This window comes from Salvelinus namaycush, chromosome 19, assembly GCF_016432855.1.
Source record: "Salvelinus namaycush isolate Seneca chromosome 19, SaNama_1.0, whole genome shotgun sequence".
NCBI classification, from domain to species: domain Eukaryota; kingdom Metazoa; phylum Chordata; class Actinopteri; order Salmoniformes; family Salmonidae; genus Salvelinus; species Salvelinus namaycush.
In genome coordinates this window covers 28471485-28499306 of record NC_052325.1, presented here as the reverse complement: position 1 = coordinate 28499306, position 27822 = coordinate 28471485, and the positions used below count along the sequence as shown (strand labels likewise).

The window sequence follows — 27822 nt, the reverse complement described above, 5'->3', positions numbered from 1 at the left end:
TTACATTCTCCTGCAAAATGTCTTGATAAACTTGGGGATTCCTTTTCCGTAGATGCTAACAAGCTGTCCAGGCCCTGAGGCAGCAAAGCAGTCCCAAACCATGATAATCCCTCCACCATAGTTTACAGTTGGGATGAGGTTTTGATGTTGGTGTGATGTGCCTTTTTTTCTCCACACATAGTGTTGTGTGTTCCTTCCAAACAACACAACTTTAGTTTAATCTGTCCACAGAATATTTTGCCAGTAGCGCTGTGGAACATCCAAGTGCTCTTTTGCGAACTTCAGATGTGCAGCAATGTTTTTTTTGGACAGCAGTGGCTTCTTCCATGGTGTCCTCCCATGAACACCATTCTTGTTTAGTGTTTTACGTATTGTAGACTCGTCAACAAAGATGTTAGCATCTTCCAGAGATTGCTGTAAGTCTTTAGCTGACACTCTAGGATTCTTCGTAACCTCATTGAGCATTCTGCTCTGAGCTCTTGCAGTCATCTTTGCAGGACGGCCACTCCTAGAGAGAGTAGCAACAGTGCTGAACTTTCTCCATTTATAGACACTTTGTCTTACCGTGGACTGATGAACATCAAGGCCTTTAGAGATACTTTTGTAACCCTTTCCAGTTTTTTCAAGTCAACAAATCTTAATCTTAGGTCTTCTGAGATCTCTTTTGTTTGAGGAATGGTTCATGTCAGTCAATGCTTCTTGTGAAAAGCAAAATCAAATTTTGTGAGTTTTTTTATAGGGCAAGGCAGCTTTAACATCTCCAATCCAGTCTCATTGATTGGACTCCAGGTTAGCTGACTCCTGACTCCAATTAGCTTTTGGAGAAGTCATTAGCCTAGGGGTTCACACACTTTTTCCAACCTACACTGTGAATGTTTAAATTATGTATTCAATATAGACAAGAAAAATACAATAATTTGTGTGTTAATAGTTTAAGCACACTGTGTTTGTCTAATGTTGTGACTTAGATGAAGATCAGATCAAATTTTATGTCAAATTTATGCAGAAATCCAGGTAATTCCAAAGGGTTCATATACTTTTTCTTGCCACTGTACATGACACATGTTTATTCTGTATGGAGCTAAGTCTGATGGCTTGATGCACCAGACTGCATTAGTGGCTCAATCATTTCCTTTTCATGCTAGGCCATTGACTTGATCAGCTGGATATCAACTAGGCCATTATAAAGTCCTGATTGTTCAGTCGCCTTGGCTTTTACGCTAAATAATATAGACCTTAAAACTCAAATTACAGTTGCTTATGAGTCATTCTCCTTTCATTCCCTCATTCACAGCCTCCATCCCTCCTTTGCTCTCACCCCATGGCGCCTGTTGCCTTGCCCATATCCAACAGTAAAATGTTCAAATGTGGGGGTGTTTTACAAAGACTTGGTTCTAAATATGCCCCTCCCCTGACAACCACACTTTATATTAACAAATACAGACACATGGTCTCTGTCTGTCTCTCTCAAGGGAGCAGCATATACACTACCATTCAAAAGTTTGGGGTCACTTAGAAATTGCCTTGTTTTTAAAATAAAAGCAAATTTTCTGGTCCATTAAAATAACATCAAATTGTAAATGACTATTGTAGCTTGAAACGGCAGATTTTTTTATGGAATATCTACATAGGTGTAGAGGCCCATTATCAGCAACCATCACTCCTGTGTTCCAATGGCACGTTGTGTTAACTAATCCAAGTTTATAATTTTAAAAGGCTAATTGATCATTAGAAAACCCTTTTGCAGTTATGTTAGCACAGCTGAACACTGTTGTACTGATTAAAGACGCAATAAAACTGGCCTTCTTTAGACTAGTTGAGTATCTGGAGCATCAGCATTTGTGGGTTCGATTACAGGCTCAAAATGGCCAGAAACACTTTCTTCTGAAACTCGTCAGTCTATTCTTGTTCTGAGAAATGAAGGCTATTCCATGCGAGAAATTGCCAAGAAACTGAAGATCTCGCACAACGCTGTGTTCTACTCCCTTCACAGAACAGCGCAAACTGGCTCTAACCAGAATAAAAAGAGGAGTGGGAGGCCCCGGTGCACAACTGAGCAAGAGGACAAGTACATTAGAGTGTCTAGTTTGAGAAACAGACGCTTCACATGTCCTCAACTGGCAGCTTCATTAAATAGTACCCGCAAAACACCAGTCTCAACGTCAACAGTGAAGAGGCGACTCCGGGGTGCTGGCCTTCTAGGCGGAGATGCAAAGAAAAAGCCATAATGAAGCTGCCAGTTGAGGACTTGTGAGGCGTCTGTTTCTCAAACTAGACACTCTAATGTACTTATCCTCTTGCTCAGTTGTGCACCGGGGCCTCCCACTCAATTAGGGTTTTAAAATGATACACTTGGATTAGTTAACACAACGTGCCATTGGAATACAGGAGTGATGGCTGCTGATAATGGGCCCCTTTTTTCCCCCCTTGTAGATATTCCATAAATCAGCCGTTTCCAGCTACAATAGTCATTTACAACATGAACAATGTCTACACTGTATTTCTGATCAATTTGATGTTATTTTAATGGACATAAAATGTGTTTTTCTTTCAAACAACAAGGACATTTTTTAGTGACCCCATACTTTTGAATGGTAGTGTACTTGTACAGGCTTTTCTTCCTGTTTCTTACCCACAGAGATGGTCCAGACAGCCATGATCTTGAGGCGGGCCTTGGTTCGGGAGTTGAAGCGGCTGTGGTGGAGGGGGTTTCTGATGGCAATGTAGCGGTCCAGAGAGATGGCACACAGGTGCATAATGGAGGCTGTGGAGAACAGCACATCCAGATAGATCCAGACAGGGCACAGGTCAGAGGGCAGGGGCCACCAGTAGTCTGTAGGGGGGAACACAGAGAAAACAATGAACTCTGGAGAAGAAAAAAAATGGGAATGGGAATACCAGTTACACAATATACAGTATGTGAGACTTTTAACACAGATTCGTTTTTATGAAATTGGAGTTGGTTGTAAAACACATTTGCAGTGGCATTGTGACATTTTTAACAGAGTTGTTGGGTAGTAATATCCACTAAAAAGCTTCTTATGAGGTGACCAAAATACATCAAATAGAAAGCCTCAGATGTGTGGAACCAAACCCTCTAAAACACAGACTTAAGCTACTTTAAGACACATACACACTGAGGTTAACACACACAGCGCAAGGCAGCCTTTCACAGAATGTAGAAGGCTTTTTATAATAAAATATTACTCTTGAGAAACTGTAACTACATCCCCCACAAAGACAAAACTTAATACAACCTCCAAATTAAAAGTTTACACAGTAACGTGCCGAATAAAGACCAGGCAGCAGAATCTGATAGTATGCAACAGATCCCCACACCAGGCCAAAACAAATACTCTGCCTGGATAATAACCTGGAGATAGGGAATGTCACTTTTGCATCCACAGTCAGACGTGGCAGTTACACTGTTTCTCCATTTTATCCTCTATTTCTCTCTCTCCATGGGGAAGTCAGACTCCCTCGCTCCTCTCCTCCAGGTGAAGGAGAACCTTACAGAAAGCCTGTTTATTTGGACTCAGTGACTCATTGTCATCACCATGGTCACGGACTGACTGTGTGTCTCTTTCTCTTCTTCCTTCTCTATCGCTCTGCCTTTCTCGTTCTCTTCTTTCCTTTGCATGTCTTTCGTCCTTATCCCTTCCTTCCTTTTTCTCTCTTCTATCTCCCTCTTTCATCTTTCTGAGGTAGAAAGTCATTAGACATCCAGCTGTCTCAGCATGCACCTCTTTGTGGTAAGATATATTTTGGTCTGCCCATCTGAATGTCGAAATGGATGGAGGGAAGATAGAGGGAATAGGGTAGGGGGGATAAAATGGAGGCAGTCCATGTTTGCGGATTAGGATCTTATAATGATGATGTGTCACCTGCAGCCAATATAGTGTAGTACATTCCCTTATCTCTAATCAGTCTGCCTGAGTTGTCTCCATCCCACCCTGTAGGATTTAGCCTAAATGAGTCTTTCTGACCTGCAGCCAGAGAAGCAGAGAGAGCCTAATGATGCTGGTTTAAGGCCTTGCAGAGCAGCCACAGTGAATTACCCTTCAGTGCTGTTCGCAGAGCGACCAATAACCCCAGTGAAAAGAAGACTGCTGAAAAGTAACATATTTTCACTACTACTTTTCAGAAACCCCAAAACACTTGACACTGCAGTATTTCACAGCTCAGGCAGAGAAGTGCACACGCTTGTCTGAACACCCTAAGAAAGAGGACACGTTCGGTTAAGTTCCACAGAGGGATGCTGTATATGTCCATGCAGATATTGGCAGGGGCATCAATTTGGGCACTGGAGACAAATGAAAGCGCTTTTCTCCTCAAACTTGCTGACAGCTTCAGGCTTGTTTGCCTTCCCCCTGACCAAAGCTGCATTTGTATTTCCTACCAAACAGAGTGAGGAATGGTGAGAGAGAAAGAGGGAGAGAGAGAGAGAGGGGTAGAGAATGGGAAAGAGAGAGGACCAGTGAAAGATAGTGGGAGAAGGAGAGAGGAATAGACATGGTGAGCTAGAGACATGGTGAGCTAGAGACCTTCATGACCACACAGTGTATACACCAAGTCTTTCATCAATGACAGACACAAAGAGTATCTCCAGAGACCGCTAAAGGATTTGTTAAATTATGTGGACCCAACCGGCATAAAGAATTCTGAACAGGTTTTCTTTCTGACTTTATCTGGTTTAGTACTTCCTCAGTGCTGCCTTGTGTCAGGGGTGAATAGTGTATTTCTAACATGTTTCTCTTTACTCCATCTCCCTTTCTCCCCCTTCTCCTCTCGCTCTCTGCCTCTGTAGGTCTAGATCAGGGGTGTCAAACTCATTTTGCACCCGGGGGCCGCGTTTGGTCTTCAACGAGGTCCGGAGGGCCTCACTGAAAATGTGTTATATTTCCTCGCCGTCAGAAGAGGCAAAAAATAGTCCTCTATCCAACGTTTTGGGAATTTCCGATGCTCCCTGACTGTCTTGTTTTCATTCCGGTGATTATTAGCAAGCTGGACACAGTCAAGAAACTGTATGAATGTAGGTCCATTATTATTTCTAGACAGTTTAGATTTTGTTTTAAAGTAAATTGAGTTTGCTTTCCCCCAAAATATGTATTTTTCTTTTTAAAACGCTAGCCATATGTTTGACACTTCTTTTGGCCGGATTCCACTTAAGTCCACTTGGAAAAGACCATCTGTAGAAATTCAAAAAGGTTACCATACAGAATTAATCCAATTTAATAAAGCCTATCTCTCCAAGAACATGTGAAATCAACTCATTGACATGAAAGCTCACAGAACTCTAATCCACCAGGGCCAATACAATGGGTGAAACAATGACAGGTTATTCCAACAATATGTCTGTGTTCTGACAAAAACAATCCTGTATAATGGCTGGAAGGCCTTTCGATTGTGACTCTGATTCAGAACATCAAGAGGTCTGCTCCTTTGAAAAGACTAGAATCAGTTATTACATTCGGTGCAGAACCCAGAAACACACCGTTGGACCATGTGAGTGTGTGTATGTTGAAACAGCCAGGAAATATGTTTGTAATGATAATACTACCCTTTAAATCAGGTGTGTCTTTAGAAGGAGAGCTGGAGAGAATTTGGAGATGAGAGAGAGAATAGAGGAGAGTAGAAGGCAATTTGCCAATGTGTCATCTTCAGGCTCAAAGAGTGTCAGTCTATTCCACGCTGCTCTGATGGCACAATGACAGGAATAATACAGTCCAAATGAACAAGTTGCCTGAGAGAGAGGTGAAAGGCAGAGCAGGTGAGGAGAGAGAGAAAGAAGGAGGGAGAGCAGAAGGGAATTCATCCGCCAATTCTGTTGCAAAACGTTTCTTAAACGGAAACGAACGAAACGGGGAGGGACCTACAGTGCATTCGGAAAGTATTCAGACCCCTTGACTTTTTCCACATTTTGTTACATTACAGCCTTATTCTAAAACGGATTCAATTGTTTTTCCCCCTCATCAATGTACACACAAAATCCCACAATGACAAAGCAAAAACAGGTTTTTCTAAATTTTTGCAAATGTATCCCAGAACCCTCCCGGAAATATTACATTTACATAAGTATTCAGACCCTTTACTCAGTACTTTGTTGAAGCACCTTTGGCAGCGATTACAGCATTGAGTCTTTTTGGGTATGACGCTACAAGCTTGTTGGCACACCTGCATTTGAGGAGTTTCTCCCATTCTTCTCTGCTCTTCTCTGCAGATCCTCTCAAGCTCTGTCATGTTGGATGGGGAGCGTCTCTGCACAGCTATTTTCAGGTCTCTCCAGAGATGTCCCATTGGGTTCAACTCCGGGCTCTGGCTGGGCCACTCATGGACATTCAGTCCTTTAGGTGTCTTTTGGCAAACTCTAAGCGGACTGTCATGTGCCTTTTACTGAGGAGTGGCTTCCTCAGTAAAGGCCACTCTTGAGCTGGCCACTCTAACGTAAAGGCCTGATTGGTGGAGTGCTGCAGAGATGGTTGTCCTTCTGGAAGGTTCTCCCATCTCCACAGAGGAACTCTGGAGCTCTGTCAGAGTGACCATCTGTTCTTGGTCACCTCCCTGACAAAGGCCCTTCTCCCCCAATTGCTCAGTTTGGCTAGGTGGCCAGCTCAAGGAAGAGTCTTGGTGGTTCCTAACTTGTTCCATTTAAGAAATTATGGAGGCCACTCTGTTCTTGGAGACTTAATGCTGCAGACATTTTTTGGTACCCTTCCCCAGATCTGTACTTCATCACAATCCTGTCTCAGAGCTCTACGGACAATTCCTTCGACCTCATGGCTTGGTTTTTGCTCTGATATGCGTTGTCAACTGTGGGATCTTATATAGACAGGTGTGTGCCTTTCCAAATCAAGTCCAATCAATTTAATTTTCCACAGGTGGACTCCAATCAATTGTAATTTAATCCATTTTAGAATAAGGCTGTAAGGGGATCTGAATACTTTCCGAATCCACTGTACCTGAATCTATCCAACTGGAATCTCTGGTTTGCTCTGTTGGCTTCCATTTGGTTCTGAAACGGTAAACCGTTTCCGTAACGAATACACCCAGGCGAGAGACCGGAGAGAGAGAGTGGGGAGGGTGGGGAGGGTGGGGAGGGAGAGCATAGATGTACAGTAACTCATATCTCACGTTGCCCTCTTTAGCTGGTTGGGTTCTCTCGTCTCTCACCTGTCTGATGAGTGACGGATCATGTGAACCTCAGACGTCTGGTGCCATGGGAACACGTCTGCTGTCTGTCCAATAACTCAACCTCATACTGCCTGTATGAGATACTATAATAAAACCGTATACTGTAGTATTTCTTACGAGATCCTATGAAAAAAACTATTTTTTATCGTCTGAATCCAAACTTGAGATGTGTGACTCTTGAGTAAATTATGCATGGAAACTCAAATGCAATTTAAGTTACAGTACCCACGTGGATTTAATTTAATTTACTGTTGAAGTCGGAAGTTTACATATACTTAGGTTGGGATCATTAAAACTTGTTTTTCAACCACTCCACAAATTTCTTGTTAACAAACTATAGTTTTGGCAAGTTGGTTAGGACATCTATTTTGTGCATGACACAAGTCAATTTTCCAACAATTGTTTACAGACAGATTATTTCACTTATAATTCACTGTATCACAATTCCAGTGGGTCAGAAGTTGACTGTGCCTTTAAACAGCTTGGAAAATTCCAGAGAATTATGTCATGGCTTTAGAAGCTTCTGATAGGCTAATTGACATCATTTGAGTCAATTGGAGGTGTACCTGTGGATGTACTTCAAGGGCTACCTTCAAACTCAGTGCCTCTTTGCGTAACATCATGGGAAAACAAAAGAAATCAGCCGACCTCAGAAAAACAATTGTAGACCTCCACAAGTCTGGTTCAATAGTATGCAAGTATAAACACCATGAGACCACGCAGCTGTCATACCGCTCAGGAAGGAGACGCGTTCTGTCTCCTAGATATGAACGTATTTTGGTGCGAAAAGTGCAAATCAATCCCAGAAGAACAGCAAAGGACCTTGTGAAGATGCTGGAGGAAACAGGTTCAAAAGTATCTATATCCACAGTAAAACAAGTCCTATATTGACATAACCTGAAAGGTCGCTCAGCAAGGAAGAAGCCACTGCCCCAAAACCGCCATAAAAAAAGCCAGACTATGGTTTGCAACTGCACATGGGGACAAAGATCGTACTTTTTGGAGAAATGTCCTCTGGTCTAATGAAACAAAAATAGAACTGTTAGGCCATAATTACCATCGTTATGTTTGGAGGAAAAAGGAGGAAGCTTGCAAGCCGAAGAACACCATCCCAACCGTGAAGCACGGGGGTGGCGGCATCATGTTGTTGGGGTGCTTTGCTGCAGGAGGGACTGGTGCACTTCACAAAATAGATGGCATCATGAGGCAGGAAAATTATGTGGATATATTGAAGCAACATCTCAAGACATCAGTCAGGAAGTTCAAATCAAATCAAATGTTATTTGTCACATACACATGGTTAGCAGATGTTAATGTGAGTGTAGCGAAATGCTTGTGCTTCTAGTGCCGACAATGCAGTAATAACCAACGTGTAATCTAACCTAACAATTCCACAACTACTACCTTATACACACAAGTGTAAAGGGATAAAGAATACGTACATAAAGATATATGAATGAGTGATGGTACAGAACGGCATAGGCAAGATGCAGTAGATGGTATAGAGTACAGTATATACATATGAGATGAGTAATGTAGGGTATATAAACATAAAGTGGCATAGTTTAAAGTGGCTAGTGATACATGTATTACATAAAGATGGCAAGATGCAGTAGATGGTATAGAGTACAGTATATACATATGAGATGAGTAATGTAGGGTATGTAAACATTATTTTAAGTGGCATTGTTTAAAGTGGCTAGTGATATATTTTTACATAAATTTCCATCAATTCCCATTATTAAAGTGGCTGGAGTTGAGTCAGTATGTTGGCAGCAGCCACTAAATGTTAGTGGTGGCTGTTTAACAGTCTGATGGCCTTGAGATAGAAGCTGTTTTTCAGTCTCTCGGTCCCTGCTTTGATGCACCTGTACTGACCTCGCCTTCTGGATGATAGCGGGGTGAACAGGCAGTGGCTCGGGTGGTTGTTGTCCTTGATGATCTTTATGGCCTTCCTGTGACATCGGGTGGTGTAGGTGTCCTGGAGGGCAGGTAGTTTGCCCCCGGTGATGCGTTGTGCAGACCTCACTACTCTCTGGAGAGCCTTACGGTTGTGGGCGGAGCAGTTGCCGTACCAGGCGGTGATACAGCCCGACAGGATGCTCTCAATTGTGCATCTGTAGAAGTTTGTGAGTGCTTTTGGTGACAAGCCGAATTTCTTCAGCCTCCTGAGGTTGAAGAGGCGCTGCTGCGCCTTCTTCACAACGCTGTCTGTGTGGGTGGACCAATTCAGTTTGTCCGTGATGTGTACGCCGAGGAACTTAAAACTTACTACCCTCTCCACTACTGTCCCGTCGATGTGGATAGGGGGGTGCTCCCTCTGCTGTTTCCTGAAGTCCACAATCATCTCATTTGTTTTGTTGACGTTGAGTGTGAGGTTATTTTCCTGACACCACACTCCGAGGGCCCTCACCTCCTCCCTGTAGGCCGTCTCGTCGTTGTTGGTAATCAAGCCTACCACTGTAGTGTCGTCCGCAAACTTGATGATTGAGTTGCAGGCGTGCATGGCCACGCAGTCGTGGGTGAACAGGGAGTACAGGAGAGGGCTCAGAACGCACCCTTGTGGGGCCCCAGTGTTGAGGATCAGCGGGGTGGAGATGTTGTTACCTACCCTCACCACCTGGGGGCGGCCCGTCAGGAAGTCCAGTACCCAGTTGCACAGGGCGTGGTCGAGACCCAGGGTCTCGAGCTTGATGACGAGTTTGGAGGGTACTATGGTGTTAAATGCTGAGCTGTAGTCGATGAACAGCATTCTCACATAGGTATACCTCTTGTCCAGATGGGTTATGGCAGTGTGCAGTGTGGTTGCGATTGCGTCGTCTGTGGACCTATTGGGTCGGTAAGCATATTGGAGTGGGTCTAGGGTGTCAGGTAGGGTGGAGGTGATATGGTCCTTGACTAGTCTCTCAAAGCACTTCATGATGACGGAAGTGAGTGCTACGGGGCGGTAGTCGTTTAGCTCAGTTACCTTAGCTTTCTTGGGAACAGGAACAATGGTGGCCCTCTTGAAGCATGTGGGAACAGCAGACTGGGATAAGGATTGATTGAATATGTCCATAAACACACCAGCCAGCTGGTCTGCGCATGCTCTGAGGACGCGGCTGTGAATGCCGTCTGGGCCTGGCCTGCAGCCTTGCGAGGGTTAACACGTTTAAATGTTTTACTCACCTCGGCTGCAGTGAAGGAGAGCCCGCAGGTTTTGGTAGCGGGCCGTGTCAGTGGCACTGTATTGTCCTCAAAGCGAGCAAGAAAGTTATTTAGTCTGTCTGGGAGCAAGACATCCTGGTCTGCGAAGGGGCTGGTTTTCTTTTTGTAATCCGTGATTGGCTGTAGACCCTGCCACATACCTCTTGTGTCTGAGCTGTTGAATTGCGACTCTACTTTGTCTCTATACTGGCACTTAGCTTGTTTGATTGCCTTGCAGAGGGAGTAGCTACACTGTTTGTATTCGGTCATGTTTCCGGTCACCTTGCCCTGGTTAAAAGCAGTGGTTCGCGCTTTCAGTTTCGCGCGAATGCTGCCATCATTCCACGGTTTCTGGTTTTCGAATGTTTTAATCTTTGCTGTGGGTATTACGTCACTGATGCACTTTCTAATGAACTCGCTCACCGAATCAGCGTATTCGTCAATGTTGTTGTTGGACGCAATGCGGAACATATCCCAATCCACGTGATCGAAGCAGTCTTGAAGCGTGGAATCAGATTGGTCGGACCAGCGTTGAACAGACCTGAGCGCGGGAACTTCTTGTTTTAGTTTCTGTTTGTAGGAAGCAACAAAATGGAGTCGTGGTCAGCTTTTTCCGAAAGGAGGGCGGGGGAGGGCCTTATATGCGTCGCGGAAGTTAGAATAACAATGATCTAGGGTTTTACCAGCCCTGGTAGCACAATCGATATGCTGATAGAATTTAGGGAGTTTTGTTTTCAGATTAGCCTTGTTAAAATCCCCAGCTACGATGAATGCAGCCTCAGGGTGTGTGGTTTCTAGTTTACATAGAGTCAGATAAAGTTCGTTCAGGGCCATCGATGTGTTGGGGGGGAATATATACGGCGTGATTATAATGTAAGAGATTTCCCTTGGTAGATAATGCGGTCGCATTTGATTGTGAGGAATTCTAAGTCAGGTGAACAGAATGACTGAGCTCCTGTATGTTGTTATGATCACACCACGTCTCGTTAATCATAAGGCATACCCCCCCGCCCCTCTTCTTACCAGAAAGATGTTTGTTTCTGTCGGCGCGATGCGTGAAGAAACCAGCTAGCTGCACCGACTCCGTTAGCGTCTCTCGAGTGAGCCATGTTTCCGTGAAGCAAAGAACGTTACAGTCTCTGATGTCTCTCTGGAATGCTACCCTTGCTCGGATTTCATCAACCTTGTTGTCAAGAGACTGGACATTGGCGAGTAGTATGCTAGGGAGTGGAGCGCGGTGTGCCCTTCTCCGGAGCCTGACCAGAAGACCGCTTCGTTTGCCCCTTTTACGGCGTCGTTGTTTAGGGTCGCCGGCTGGGATCAGATCCATTGTACTGGGTGGAAGGCAAAACACAGGATCCGCTTCGGGAGAGTCATATACCTGGTCGTAATGATAGTGAGTTGACGTTGCTCTTATATTCAGTAGTTCCTCCCGACTGTATGTAATGAAACCTAAGATTACCTGGGGTACCAATGTAAGAAATAACACGTAAAAAAAACAAAATACTGCATAGTTTCCTAGGAACGCGAAGCGAGGCGGCCATCTCTGTCGGCGCCGCAAGTAGTTAAAGCTTGGTCTCAAATGGGTCTTCCAAATAGACAGTGAACCCAAGCATACTTCCAAAGTTGTGGAAAAATCGCTTAAGTATAACAAAGTCAAGGTATTGGAGTGTCCATCACAAAGTCCTGACCTCAATCCCATGGAAAATTTGTGGGCAGAACTGAAAAAGCGTGTGCAAGCAATGAGGCCTACAAACTTGACCCAGTTACATCAGCTCTGTCAGGAGGAATGCGCCAAAATTCACCCAACTTATTGTGGGAAGGTTGTGGAAGTTAAAGTTAAACAATTTAAAGGCAATGCTACCGAATACTAATTGAGTGTATGTAAATTTCCCACTGGGAATGTGATGAAAGAAATAAAATCTGAAAGAAATAATTTTCTCTAGCATTATTCTGACATTTCACAGTCTTAAAATGGTGATCCTAACTGACCTAAGACAGGGACTTTTTACTAGGATTAAATGTCAGGAATTGTAAAAAACTGAGTTTAAATGTATTTGGCTAAGGTGTATGTAAACTTCAGACTTCAACTCTACATCATGAACATGAGGTCTGATATCTCTTCCCACACCTTGTATCAGACATTTTCTTTTATGATCTTCATCGACAGTTCAGTATATGTAACTAACTCTGATTATATCCACTGAACAAAAATATAAACGCAACATGTAAAGTGTACATTTTATCGATAGCAATTTGAAAATACAGAGATACCGTGTTGAGATCCTGAGGCCCATTGTCGTACCATTCATCCGCCACCATCTCATGTTTCAAAATGATAATGCACGGCCCCATGTCGCAAGGATCTGTACACAATTCCTGGAAGCTGAAAATGTCCCAGTGGCCTGCATACTCACCAGACATGGCACCCATTGAGTATGTTTGGGATGCTCCAGATTATCGTGTGTTCCAGTTCCAGACAATATCCAGCAACTTCGCACAGCCATTGAAGAGGAGTGGGACAACATTCCACAGGCCACAATCAACAGCCTGATCAACTCTATGCAAAGGAGATTTGTCGCGCTGCATGAGGCAAATGGTGGTCACACCAGATACAGACTGGTTTTCTGATCCACTCCCCTACCTTTTTTTTAAGGTATCTGTGACCAACAGATGCATATCTGTATTCCCAGTCATGTGAAATCCATAGATTAGGGCCTAATGAATGTATTTCCATTGACTGATTTCCTTTGAAAATGGTTGCAGGTTGCGTTTATATTTTTGTTTAGTATATATCACAGGCAGACCCCTAGCATGGTAAAAAGGTTTACTTCCACGTTTGGAACATGAAGAGTGTCCACTGTCCTCCTGCTGCTTAATGGACAGACACAGTAATCTAAACTCCTCTTATCTCTGATGTACATGTATCATGTACAGTATATATCCCAGTTGAATGATAATGATCTGGTCCTCTGGGATAATTTCTCTGGTCTGATCTAGGCTTGTTGCTCTGACTTTGAGGTTACTGAGCCCTGTCTTCACAGCTGGAAACAGACTTTGCAGGGGAAGATAGGGGGCTTAAGGAAGTGTAAAGTCATCTGGTGACGAGGCTGATATCAAAGGCTTTATCCACAGAAGCAGGAGAGAGTAAATTCATGCTTTGTCACATGCAGAGAAAACATCACACAGTCTTGTCATCAGGGGAACTCAGGTTAGAAACACTGGGGGTAGGGTTGTATGACAGCAGGGTATGAATAAGGAAAAAGAGGGAAACTTATAATTAAGATGAACTCCATCCATGTTTTGCCTTTTTAACTCACAAATCTAATTAAACAGCAAACTGCCACTATAATTTATGAGAGAGATAGAAAGAGCTGTTGAAGGGCAAGGAACTATCTGACAGACAGAGTTCTTGAAACAGGTGCTAATTGTGTGTGTGTGTGTCCATGCTTGCGTGTGTGTTGGTGTGTGTGTGTGCAGTTGTGTGTCTCCTTGCGATCACTCGTGAGTGTGTGTGTGTCTAGTCTTCTGTGTAAGCTTATCATTTTGTCTGTTGAAGGGAGGTTTGTGGGGGTGTTGGCATTTCATGATTTCAGTTACTGCAGCTCACCACCTAAGCCCCCATTTAAAAGGAAATTATGAACTCATCTTCCGCCTCGTTAAATCTGGGATGCTAATTAGGCGACAGACATGATATCGGTGATGGTCAAGACATAATTTCATTTTTTTAAATTGTGAAACCCCACTTTCTGCACTGTTGTTCAAATAATATGTTTTATTTAATGTAGAATAAGCTTCTGTTTTGTCTGCATTCATCAATTTTCAGTCCTATGGACTTCACCAAGTGACATCCTAAGCAAATATGTTATCATTAAAAAAATATATATTTGAATTGTTTTTTTGTATGATAATATATTAACTTAGGAGCTCACAGGCACCGAAGACGTGGATGTCAATTAAGGCAGCCCCCCACACCTCTCTGATTCAGAGGGGTTGGGTTAAATGCAGAAGACACATTTCAGTTGAATGCATTCAGTTGCACAACTGACTAGGTATCAGCCTTTCCTTTCCACTTGGTGAACTCAACAGGACCAAAAATGGATGAATGCAAAAACCATGTCTCTGTAACTAACAAATACAGTCATGAGTGGTAACTCTACAATTTACTCAAAGGCAAGGCACTCCGGGAAATATTTAAATAATGCTTTACACTAAGCACTGTTAATTTAACACTGTTCCAGTGTCTGTATAGGTCCACAGACTCAACACGTTCAGTGTCAATTTAACACTCTGTGTTCATTTTTAACACCGGAGAATTTGCATTTGCAGAATGCTCAGATAGAAATGTATTGTGTAGATAAAAAATGACTGCCAAATATATTGGAAAAGTATTCATGCTATTTCTATAGTCAACATGCAGTTCCAGTTCCATTAGTTGAATGCATCCAATCCATTAGTTTCAGAAAAGTAGTCACTACCTGAGATTTGTATTCAAATATATTTTTTTAAGTAGTTGCTTTCACATATCTGTATTCAAATAGTTTTAAAAAGTAGTTTATTTCTGAAATCTGTATTCAAATAGTTATTAAAGTAGTGATTTTTGGGGATCTCTATTCAAATAGTTGTAGTTACCTACAAAGTGAGTATTTGTTCCCCCAGAAAAAGTGTTACTTTCAACAAAGCATAGATAAAAAATATAGTTATCCCAGGTCTTGTGTGTGTGTGTGTGTGTGTGTGTGTGTGTGTGTGTGTGTGTGTGTGTGTGTGTGTGTGTGTGTGTGTGTGTGTGTGTGTGTGTGTGTGTGTGTGTGTACAATATGTCATGGTTGATGTCCCTATTCCTGGTCTTGACATTGGTGTAAACAGGGTTCTAGAACTAGTTACAAGAGGACTGGAAGCAGTCAGAGGCTCCATAAATCAACACACAGCAGTGTAAATAAATACATCCCCAATCCATCACCTCTAACTGCTGCATTTACACAGTAAACCGCTGGTGGGCTCCAGTAGGTAGAATGTGAAACTACTAGTTATGTATAAATAACAGTGGGAGGATAAGCAAGAAAAGCTCTAATCTAATCCTCCTTTTCTCTTTCTCCCCTTACAGAAAAACCACATGATGTTTCACATGTGAAATCAGCAAAAATGAGTTGTTATGATACGCACACAGTGCTTTTAACTTACATATTTGACTCACATGACTACATTGCGTATGTTTATTTATACAGTAATTATTATTTAACGTGCATTCCAATCTTTCTGCTACGCCTTCACTTGTGTCAACAACTGATTTAACCTGTGTTCTTACACTTTTGACTTCAAAGTAAATCTCAGCTTTGTTAAAAGTATACTCAAGAAAAACGATTATATTTATCATAGTGATTCTGGAGTAGCATTGAAACATAATATGCCCCACCAACATCAGACAACTATACAGAAAACTCTCAAATTGCTGAAATAAGTCAATTAAATCAATGATGAGAGTAGTCAGATGAATTTATAACTATATAAAACAGAAGTTCAGACTGCAGATGGCACACTTCTGCTATGTGCAGAGATGTATTATAGGTAAGAAAGGTGTAGGGGAATATAACAGGCTTTGTGGTGCAGCAGACAGATCAGTGCACCTGAAATCCAGTGATTGTGAGTTCAATTCTCAGACTAGGTCATATTTTAGCTGAACAGTGTACCACTTACTTTAAAACAACCATACAATTACTTTACTTATAAATGGCTTGGGACCATCTGGGACCATCATGTGATGTCCTGATGACTGGTAAAACAAATGTCTTGAGAACATCTTTGAAAAATCCTAACATTCCTCACTCAGCCAGTTTATGCTTGATCTGAAAATGTGGTCAGAGGCTTTGTATGGAGGGTGTAACAGAATTGTGGAGCCTCAGGAGGCATGCAGAGGCCAAATCAAGCTCCGTACCGCATCGCTGTAAACCTTTCACATTCTGTAACAATGCGGAGGGCTCCGTATAGCTCCGCATTGACATTATTGGTTGATGGTAGGTGGGGGCTGGAAGTCCTGTATAAACAGAAACTAATTTCCTTGGCAAGTTCCTTCACAACAGCACTGCTCCGCGAAGCACAAAAAGTATGTTTGCTCTGACTTCTGCGGGGGATTGACCATGCAGAGCCTTTTAGGGAAAAAACATGAATTTCATGTGATCACGTTTTCACGTGAAATGTCACATATGAAGTGTTCCAAAAACACATGATTTCACATGTGAAATGTCACGTGATATGTTCCAAAAGCACATGTTTTCACATTTGAAATGCCACATGTTAAGTGTTCCAAAAACACATTTTCCAATGATTTTCCACATGTAAAATTATGTGTTTTTTTCTGTAAGGGAGATGCCAGCAACCTGATTTTTTTTGTTGCTATACCACCAGGTCTGTGTCCATGACAGAGATCTGCCACAAATTTATTGGAAAGAATACATTTCTGCACTGTTAAAAGGTGCACAGAATCAAGTCAATAATTGTGTGATTAAGTAGCAGTGCTCAGGGACACTTGACGTTAAGTGTGCATAAATGCTCTGGGGATTTGAACTTGCAACATTTTGGTCTGGAGTGCATTAAAGGGATACTTCGGGATTTAGGCAAGGAGGCCTTTTATCTACTTCCCCAATGTCAGCAGATACTAGCAGATACCCATAGACATCTAGTCATTGTGCTAATGCTAGCATGGGCTCGCAAAACTAACTCTAACTTCCTTCATACTAGACACAGAGACATAAAAAGTTCATCCACAAGTTCATCTGACTCGGGGCAAGTAGATAAAGGGCCTCGTTGCCAAAATCCCGCATTATCCCTTTAATGTCTCAGCAGGGTCACCAGGTACATTTAAATGTTTAATTATTTTTTTTACCAAGAACATACAGTACCAGTCAACCCAATTGAGATGGTTTGGGATGAGTTGAACTGCAGAGTGAAGGCAAAGCAGCCAACAAGTGCTCAGCAATTGTGGGAACTCCTTCAAGCATGTTGGAAAAGCATTCCAGGTGAAGCTGGTTGGGAGAATGCCAAGAGTGTGCAAAGCTGTCATCAAGGCTGGCTACTTTGAAGAATCTCAAATATAAAATATATTTTGATTTGTTTAACCCTTTTTTGGTTACTACATGATTCCATATTATTGTTATTTCATAGTTTTGATGTCTTCACTATTATTCCACAATGTAGAAAATAGTAAAAATAAAGAAAAACCCTTGAATGAGTAGGTGTGTCCAAACTTTTGACTGGCACTGTATGTCCACATTCTCTCAAAAATAAGAGTACGGTTACGGTACAATGTTGCTCCCTGGTGTACAAAAAGGTCATAGGAACATAGGAACTCACATCATACTGGTCAGTATCTTTTAGGGTTCATGTGACTGTGAGGATAATCTAGTATAGTGGTACGTTTGTCTACCCAATATATTCAATATAAGGTACAATCATTAGTGCAATTTGAAATGTAGGTGGGAGCAATGTATTGGTGGGGATTCATTAGCATATTTCGGGGAATGGTCTAAAATATGTTGTATTTGTGCCAACCGTCAATAGAAATCTTGTACCATTAAGGGATTTATTGTAATGTTGAAGAACATGGGCACCTCTTTTGTCAAGGTCAGTGCTACAATCTATGTAAATCTTTTGAGTATCACATGCTTCTCTGTTATGAGCTTACTGTGCATTTTCCAGTGGCTTAATTTCAGCTGGTTCACATAAAGTTCATGTTTAATTTTCAATAACTTTCTTTCAACTAGCTGCAAGTGGGTTATTGTAATATTCACAGTTATTTACTGTAGTTAATCTGTCACACTCACTGACCTGATGGTGTAGATGGGAAGTGAGTACAATGACATGCTGACTTGCTATAAATGAAATATGGTAAGGCTCTTTGGTATCACATGCAGCTATGTCAGGCTTTAAACACATAATCCGGAACTTTTAGTGACTACTAAGTATTTTTTAAACCACACACTTTGGGCTGGATGTGTTTTCAGGGACTGCTGCCAATCAGCAAGTAACGTTGCATGTTATCAACAGAAGAGTCAGTGAAGCCACAGTAAGTTACTGGCATGTATTGCTAGTGGCAGCAAGTTGCCTGTAGGTTACTGGCAACATTTTGACAGTAAGTTATTGTGAATTTTACAATAACTTACTGACAAATTGTTTTCAGTTAAGAAATTACAAATTCACACTGGTAACAAGTTGCCATTGAGTTACTGGAAAAAGCACAATAACCTCTTTACAGTGCAACTCATTACTGACACATTCTCTTACAAAGTTTGCAGAACAGACAGTGTCAAAAGAGGTGCTTGACTTACATCGGCATAAGCATCAAACACTTAAACTGCTATAACACTTTCACTGATGGGTGTACATTGCCCTCAACCATCAACGCGCTGGGATGATCGTACCTTATATTACAAAAATTGCGTAGAAAATGTCACATTATACCTGCAAGGTACCGAACTGTACCATGTGAGTTCATACGCTACATGACCAAAAGTATGAGGACACCTGCTCGTCGAACATCTAATTCCAAAATCATGGGCATTAATATGAAGTTGGTCCCCCCTTTACTGCTATAACAGCCTCCACTCTTCTGGGAAGCCTTTCCACTAGATGTTGGAACTTTGCTGCAGGGACTTGCTTCCATTCAACCACAAGAGCATTAGTGAGGTCGGACACTGATGTTAGGCAATTAGGCCTGGCTCGCAGTAAGTGTTCTAATTCATTCCAAAGATGTTCAGTGGGGTTGAGGTCAGGGCTTTTTGCAGGCCAGTCAAGTTTTTCCACACCACTCTCGAAAAACATTTCTGTATGAACCTCAGTCGGACTGCCAGATGGTGAAGCATGATTCATCACTCCAGAGAACGTGTTTCCACTGCTCCAGAGTCCAATGGCAGCAAGATTTACACCACTCCAGCCGACGCTTGGCATTGTGCAAGGTGATCTTAGGCTTGTGTGCGGCTGCTCGGCCAAGGAAACCCATTTCATAAAGCTCTCGAGGAACAGTTCTTGTGCTGACGTTGCTTCCAGAGGCAGTTTGGAACTCGGTAGTGAGTGTTGCAACCGAAGACAGATGATTTTTACGTGCTTCAGCACTCGGCGGTCCCGTTCTGTGAGCTTGTGTGGCCTACCACTTCATGGCTGAGCCGTTGTTGCTCCTAGACGTTTCCACTTCACAATAACAGCACTTACAGTTGAACGGGGCAGCTCTAGCAGGGCAGAAATTTGACAAACTGACTTGTTGGAAAGGTGGCATCCTATGACGGTGCCACATTGAAAGTCACTGAGCTCTTCAGTAACGCCATTCTATTGCCAATGTTTGTCTATGGAGATTGCATGTTGTGTACTTGATTTCACAGCCGGATCCACTCATTTGAAGGGGTGTCCACATACTTTTGTATATATAGTGTATGTGTACCTGTGACTTTTTTTTACCCTAGGGAACAACACTGTACCCTAACATACTGTCCATGAACACTTCTTGTAGAGCTTCTTGTAGATTTACTGCATTTTCACCGCAACTAGACAAAAACCTCAAGGAAACCATGACACAATGTTCTAAGAACGTTCTAAAAATGTTCTTTTGAACATTTCTGGAACAAACCGGGAACAAGATAAAACCTGCAGGGGACCATGACTGTTTAAATTGAATTAATGCCAATTATGCCTTTTAAGGTAAGATATTTTCAATTACATTTTGACACCTGGGTCTTCACATGTGCAAACATTTTGACACGTATAGTTTCATGGGATCACATCGTAAAATTTTGCATCTCCATGTTGTCACATTTATATCACATGAGATCATGTTTCCACATGTGTAGTTTCATGTTATCACATTGCACATGTTATCACATTAACTTCACATAAAATCACGTGATTAAAAGGGTCTGTCCGTTTACTAAATCTTTTTTCAAACTGCCCCCCTATCACATACCTAAACACTCAATTTCCTCTTCACCCTTTCTTGCTCCTCTCCTTTTTACCTGGTTCTAACATGCATAATATGTCCTTAATATGTCCTGATCTTGTCCACATTCTGACAAGATGAGGACAAATGTGTGTCCACATTTTTAGATGGGTGTAGACAACCTCAGGAGGTAGTCAGGCATGCATTGTGTCTGGATATCTTACAAGTCGCTTCGAGGCAAGCAACACTGAAGCATGCACGAGAGCACCAGCTGTTCTGGATGATTGTGTGATAATGCTCTCGGTAGCCGATGTGAGCAAGACCTTTAAACAGGTCAACATTCACAAAGCCGCGGGGCCAGACGGATTACCAGGATGTGTACTCAAAGCATACGCGGAACAACTGGCAAGTGTCTTCACTGACATTTTCAACCTCTCCCTGACCGAGTCTGTAATACCTACATGTTTCAAGCAGACCACAATAGTCCTTGTTCCCAAGGAAGCGAAGGTCACCTGCCTAAATGATTACCGCCCCGGAGCACTCACATCGGTAGCCATGAAGTGCTTTGAAAGGCTGGTCATGGCTCACATCAACAGCATCCTCCTGGATACCCTAGACCCACACCAATTCACATACCGCCCCAACAGATCCACAGATGACGAAATCTCAATCGCACTCCAAACTGCTCTTTCCCACCTGGACAAAAGGAACACCTATGTGAGAATGCTGTCCATTGACTACAGCTCAGCGTTCAACACCATAGTGCCCACTAAGCTAAGGACCCTGGGACTAAACACATCCCTCTGCAACTGAATCCTGGACTTCCTGACGGGCCGCCCCCAGGTGGTAAGAGTAGGCAACAACACGTCTGCCACACTGATCCTCAACACGGGGGCCCCTCAGGGGTGTGTACTTAGTCTAATCCTGTACTCCCTGTTCACCCATGACTGCATGGCCAAACACGACTCCAACACCATCATTAAGTTTGCTGACGACACAACAGTGGTAGGCCTGATCACCGACAACGATGAGACAGCCTATAGGGAGGGGGTCAGAACTGGCAGTGTGGTGCCAGGACAACAACCTCTCCCGCTATGTTAGCACCAGGTATAAACAAGGCTGTTGTCTCGTCCCTCTCATCCCCCTGTCTCTTCCCTCTCTTCTCTCTGCCTCTCTCTCTGATGTTTCTCTCCCAGTCCCTCCCTTGATTGAAGCATCAGGAACTCTGTCATTCCCATCGCTTGTTTTTCGCCTCTCGAAACCACTTGTTTATTTTCCTCCGCTTGTCTCTCTCCGTCTGTGAATGACCTGTTGCCCTGCTATCACACATCTGGTTCTCTGACAGCAGATAATGACATGGCTTTGTTTTGTTCTGTGTGTGGTCGTGTCTGAGAGGAAGCTGCTGAGGCTCATTCTCATGCCAGCTGACTCTTGTTTTGCTGCTGCTGGATTGACATGAACTCTACCCGTGTCTGGCTAAATAGCTGAGCACAAACCAAGTTTCTAACCCTAGCCAAACAAACGCTACACACAGTCCCCCCCCCCCCCCCCCTCGCACTCTCTCTTTCTCTCTCTTTGTCTCTGTCTCTGTCTGTGTGTCTCTCTCTCCCCTCTCTCTCTGCTGACTGTATCTGTCTCTTTCTCTTCTTCTCTTTCTATTCTGCTCTCTCTCTCTCCCTCTCTCTCTTTACATGTCTCTAGTCCATCACCCAGGGGATTAGTTCAATTTTTTCCAAGGGGGCAATCTTCCTCTCATAAAGACAGTCTAAAGAGTGAAGGTCTGAGGATAAGGGGATTATATGAAACACATCTTCCCCTAGTTCAGCAGTTGTCAGAAGGCTGCATGTTCTCCATCTCATGATCTAAGCAAAACCAAGAAACTAGAGCTGTAGCTAGGTTTCCATCCAATTGGCGACATATTTTCATCCGAATATTCAAAAATCTGCATAAAGAAATGTCATTTTCCAACTATGTATGTCTGCATGCTGTGTCTGAGCCCGTATGTCTGCATGCTGTGTCTGAGCCCGTATGTCTGCATGCTTTGTCTGAGCCCGTATGTCTGCATTCTGTGTCTGAGCCCGTATGTCTGCATGCTGTGTCTGAGCCCGTATGTCTGCATGCTGTGTCTGAGCCCGTATGTCTGCATGCTGTGTCTGAGCCCCTATGTCTGCATGCTGTGTCTGAGCCCGTATGTCTGCATGCTGTGTCTGAGCCCCTATGTCTGCATGCTGTGTCTGAGCCCGTATGTCTGCATGCTGTGTCTGAGCCCGTATGTCTGCATGCTGTGTCTGAGCCCGTATGTCTGCATGCTGTGTCTGAGCCCCTATGTCTGCATGCTGTGTCTGAGCCCGTATGTCTGCATGCTGTGCCTGAGCCCCTATGTCTGCATGCTTTGTCTGAGCCCCTATGTCTGCATGCTGTGTCTGAGCCCGTATGTCTGCATGCTTTGTCTGAGCCCGTATGTCTGCATGCTGTGTCTGAGCCTGTTTGTCTGCAAGCCAAAGACAGATATACATTGTTAATCAAACGATGGGACAATTACGTTTTTGAACTTGAGCTGGAACTCACTCACCATAGAGAATGGTGACCATGGAGACGGGCATAACCAGGATGCCCAGAAGCATGTCAGCGACGGCCAGCGACATCAGGAAATAGTTGGTGGCATTCTGGAGCTTCTTCTCCAGAGACACAGCCATGATAACCAGGATGTTACCCGTCACCGTAACGGCGATGACCGCCAGGATCAGCAACGCTGCCCAGTTCTTGTCCACTGCCATCATCCCCGTTGCACACAGCGATGATGCCAGGATCCTCCCTTCCTCACTGTAACCCCTGACGCCATGAGTCCAGTTGCCTGATGGAAAGTAATTCACATCGGCGTCTTCATTCCTGTTACACCCGTTTGAAAAATTCCTGCCTCCATTTCCCAGAAGTCCCTCTGACCCGGGAAGCCAAGGTTCAGGGTTAAAGGGCGGAATAGTTACAGCTTTGACAGCAGATGAGATCAACTCCGATACGTTCCCGTGCAGGTTCATTATGTCAGTTCCCATACACCTCCAGCACTTTACTTACAACAACACACTTACTCCTACAGGTCTCTTACAAGAGAGGAGCAAAAGGGATGTGTCGGGTCCTTAAAAGTCTCCACATGGTCTCCACCATCGTGCTCAGAGCAACGTGTCAAAAAACGCCACAGAACAATAGAGGTCTATGACTTTCGCTCTGTTGCAAGTATCCCAAACCAGAGAGCAATTACCCTAAGCTCTATTTCTCACATTCATTCCTTTTCTCAGGTCCACATTATCACCTGTTGATCAGAGGTTGAATCCATTTGGATTCAGGAAAGTAGAATCATTAGAATGTGCTCAACTCTAGCATGCCAGTTTGGTGAGAAAGGTATCCACGCTGTCAGATGGCACCGTTTGCTCGGTTAAATCCTTACGTCATCTTAGCGATGGAGAAGTTTAGACATGAGATGTGCGTGTGTGTGTCAGATAATCCTCAGGTGTCTTTGCTGCTCCTGCTAGGGTTTACAGCTGTGTGTGAGTGCTATGGAAATGATTCAGAAGCATGATGAGTGACGACAGGTGTCACACACACTATCTCTCTCTTTCTCAGTCACACACACACACATTCACACACATATACGCACACACACACACACACTTCCAGCCAGGTCCGTTCTCTGAGCTGGGAGGGAGACGAGTTTTGCCAGATGTGATGGATGGAAAATCCTAGTTTGGGAAAAACAGTCACCCTAAAAACATTCCTCTACTTTTCTTCCATTTTTTCTTTTTTTCTTCCTTATTCCTTTAGCCCTTTAATCCAGCCTCAACAGAGCCTACATTGCTTTCTTTCCTATTTGACAAGTGACAGGTTCTCCAGGTCCCCTGATTATTAGGAAGTTCCCACTTCAGCCGTCAGTTACTGAGCAGTATTCCACTGTGTGCTGTTTCTGCTTTCTCACAGGCACTCACATATGCTCTCCGTGCCTCACATTCTCACTCTCTCTTGCTCTCTCTCGCTCTCTCACACACTTTGTGTTCTGTTCCTGTCTCCATCCACCTTTCTCTCCCTCCCTGTTTCACACTCTCTCTCTCACTCCCTCTTTCACTGCCCCTCCCCTCCCCTCTTTCACTGCCCCTCCCCTCTTTCACTCAATTTGCGTGCTCTCTTTCTCTCTCTCCCCCTCTCTCTCTCACTCTTGACACAGTCCAGTTCACTGTAGGTCTTCCATGTACACACAGTAGCATTAGAAGTTATGTGAGAGCTCATAAAAGTACTGCTTTGAATTGATAAATAAGCTGAATCCAGGGAGCATAGTGTGCATACAGGGGTCCTTCTGAGTGCTGTCTGAGCACAATAAACCCCCCTGCTGTACACACCGGAGGACCAGTCTGAGCACAATAAACCCCCCTGCTGTACACACCGGAGGACCAGTCTGAGCACAATAAACCCCCCTGCTGTACACACCGGAGGACCAGTCTGAGCACAATAAACCCCCCTGCTGTACACACCGGAGGACCAGTCTGAGCACAATAAACCCCCCTGCTGAACACACCGAAGGACCAGTCTGAGCACAATAAACCCCCCTGCTGAACACACCGAAGGACCAGTCTGAGCACAATAAACCCCCCTGCTGTACACACCGAAGGACCAGTCTGAGCACAATAAACCCCCCTGCTGTACACACCGGAGGACCAGTCTGAGCACAATAAACCCCCCTGCTGTACACACCGGAGGACCAGTCTGAGCACAATAAACCCCCCTGCTGTACACACCGGAGGACCAGTCTGAGCACAATAAACCCCCCTGCTGAACACACCGAAGGACCAGTCTGAGCACAATAAACCCCCCTGCTGAACACACCGAAGGACCAGTCTGAGCACAATAAACCCCCCTGCTGAACACACCGAAGGACCAGTCTGAGCACAATAAACCCCCCTGCTGAACACACCGAAGGACCAGTCTGAGCACAATAAACCCCCCTGCTGTACACACCGAAGGACCAGTCTGAGCACAATAAACCCCCCTGCTGTACACACCGAAGGACCAGTCTGAGCACAATAAACCCCCCTGCTGAACACACCGAAGGACCACCTCTTTCCCCCCACTCTGGGGGCTTTCACACACTTGCTTAAGCAGAAACATGTAGGAGGACATAAAGTACTAACACACAACTGGGTCCTGGACTTCCTGACGGGCCGCCCCCAGGTGATGAAGGTAGGAAACAACACCTCCACGTCGCTGATCCTCAACACTTGGGCCCCACAAGGGTGTGTTGCTCAGCTCCCTCCTGTACTCCCTGTTCACATATGACTGCGTGGCCACGCACGCCTCCAACTCAATCATCAAGTTTGCAGACTGACATAACAGTAGAAGGCCTGATTACCAACAATGACGAGACAGCCTACAGGGAGGAGGTGAGGGCCCTGGGAGTGTGGTGCTACGAAAATAACCTCTCACCCAACATCAACAAAACAAAGGGGCTGATTGTGGACTTCAGGAAAGAGCAGAGGGAGCACCCCCCTATCCACATCGACAGGACCGCAGAGGAGAAGGTGACCGCAGAGGAAAGCTTCAAGTTCCTCGGCGTACACATCACTGACAAACTGAAATGGTACACCCACACAGACAGTGTTGTGATGAAGGCGCAACAACGCCTCTTCAACCTCAGGAGGCTGAAGAAATTTAGCTTGGCACCTAAAACCCTGACTAACTTTTACAGATGCACAATTGAGATCATCCTGTCGGGCTGTATCACCGCCTGGTACGGCAACTGCACCGCTCGCAACTGCAGGGCTCTCCAGAGGGTGGTACAGTCTGCCCAACGCATCACCGGGGGCAAACTACCTGCCCTCCAAGACTGTCATCCAGAAGGTGAGGTCAGTACAGGTGCATCAATGCTGGGACCGAGACACTGAAAACCAGCTTCTATCTCAAGGACATGAGGCTGTTAAATAGCCATCACTAGCACATTAGAGGCTGCTGCCCTATATACAGTTGAAGTCAGACGTTTACATACACTTAGGTTGGAGTCATTAAAACTCGTTCTTCAACCACTCCACAAATAGCTTGTTAACAAACTATAGTTTTGGCAAGTCGGTTAGGACATCTACTTCGTACACGATACAAGTCAATTTTCCAACAATTGTTTACAGACAGATTATTTAACTTATAATTCACTGTATCACAATTCCAGTGGGTCAGAAGTTAACATCCACTAAGTTGACTGTGCCTTTAAACAGCTTTGAAAATTCCAGAAAATGATGTCATAGCTTTAGAAGCTTCTGATAGGCTAATTGACATAATTTGAGTCAATTGGAGGTGTACCTGTGGATGTATTTCAAGGCCTAACTTCAAACTCAGTGCCTCTTTGCATGACATCGTGGCAAAATCAAAAGAAATCAGCCAAGACCTCCGAAAAACAATTGTAGACCTCCACAAGTCTGGTTCATCCTTTGAGCAATTTCCAAATGCCTGAAGGTACCACGTTCATCTGTACAAACAATAGTACGCAAGTATAAACACCATGGGACCACACAGCCATCATACCGCTCAGGAAGGAGACGCATTCTGTCTTCTAGAGATGAACGTACTTTGGTGTGAAAAGTGCAAATCAATCCCAGAAGAACAGCAAAGGACCTTGTGAAGATGCTGGAGGAACAGGTACAAAATTATCTATATCCACAGTAAAACGAGTCATATATCGACATAACCTGAAAGGCCGCTCAGCAAGGAAGAAGCCGCTGCTCCAAAACCGCCATAAAAAAAGCCAGACTACGGTTTGCAACTGCACATGGGGACAAAGATTGTACTTTGGAGAAATGTCCTCTGGTCTGATTACGGGGGTGCTTTGCTGCAGGAAGGACTGGTGCACTTCACAAAATAGATGGCATCATGAGGGAGGACAATTATGTGGATATATTAAAGCAACATCTCAAGACATCAGTCAGGAAGTTAACGCTTGGTCGCAAATGGGTCTTCCAAATGGACAATGACCCCAAGCAGACTTCCAAAGTTGTGGCAAAATGGCTTAAGGACAACAAAGTCAAGGTATTGGAGTGGCCATCACAAAGCCCTGAGCTCAATCCCACAGAAAATGTGTGGGCAGAACTGAAAAAGCGTGTGCGAGCAAGGAGGCCTACAAACCTGACTCAGTTACATCAGCTCTGTCAGGAGGAATGGGCCAAAATTCAGCCAACTTATTGTGGGAAGCTTGTGGGAGGCTACCCGAAACGTTTGACCCAAGTTAAACAATTTTAAAGGCAATGCTACCAAATACTATTTGAGTGTATGTAAACTTCTGACCCACTGGGAATGTGATGAAAGAAATAAAAGCTGAAATAAATCATTCTCTCTACTATTATTCTGACATTTCACATATTTAAAATAAAGTGGTGATCCTAACTGACCTAAGACATGGCATTTTTACTAGGATTAAATTGTGAAAAACTGAGTTTAAATGTATTTAGCTAAGGAGTATGCAAACGTGTGACTTCAACTGTATCACTGGCCTCTTTAAT

General features: G+C 43.9%; 1 protein-coding gene across 1 annotated transcript in view; it reads right to left on the bottom strand.

Annotated features, from left to right (window-relative positions):
* LOC120063965 (5-hydroxytryptamine receptor 2A-like) overlaps nt 1-23331 on the bottom strand; it is a 28058-nt gene extending 4727 nt beyond the window's left edge. The window contains exons 1-2 of the mRNA XM_039014275.1: nt 22869-23331; nt 2633-2833 (exon numbers count right to left, since the gene is read on the bottom strand). Of these exons, the coding sequence (XP_038870203.1) occupies nt 2633-2833; nt 22869-23331 (664 nt within the window). The remainder of the gene's footprint in view (nt 1-2632; nt 2834-22868) is intronic.
* Between the last annotated feature and the right edge of the window lie 4491 nt (nt 23332-27822).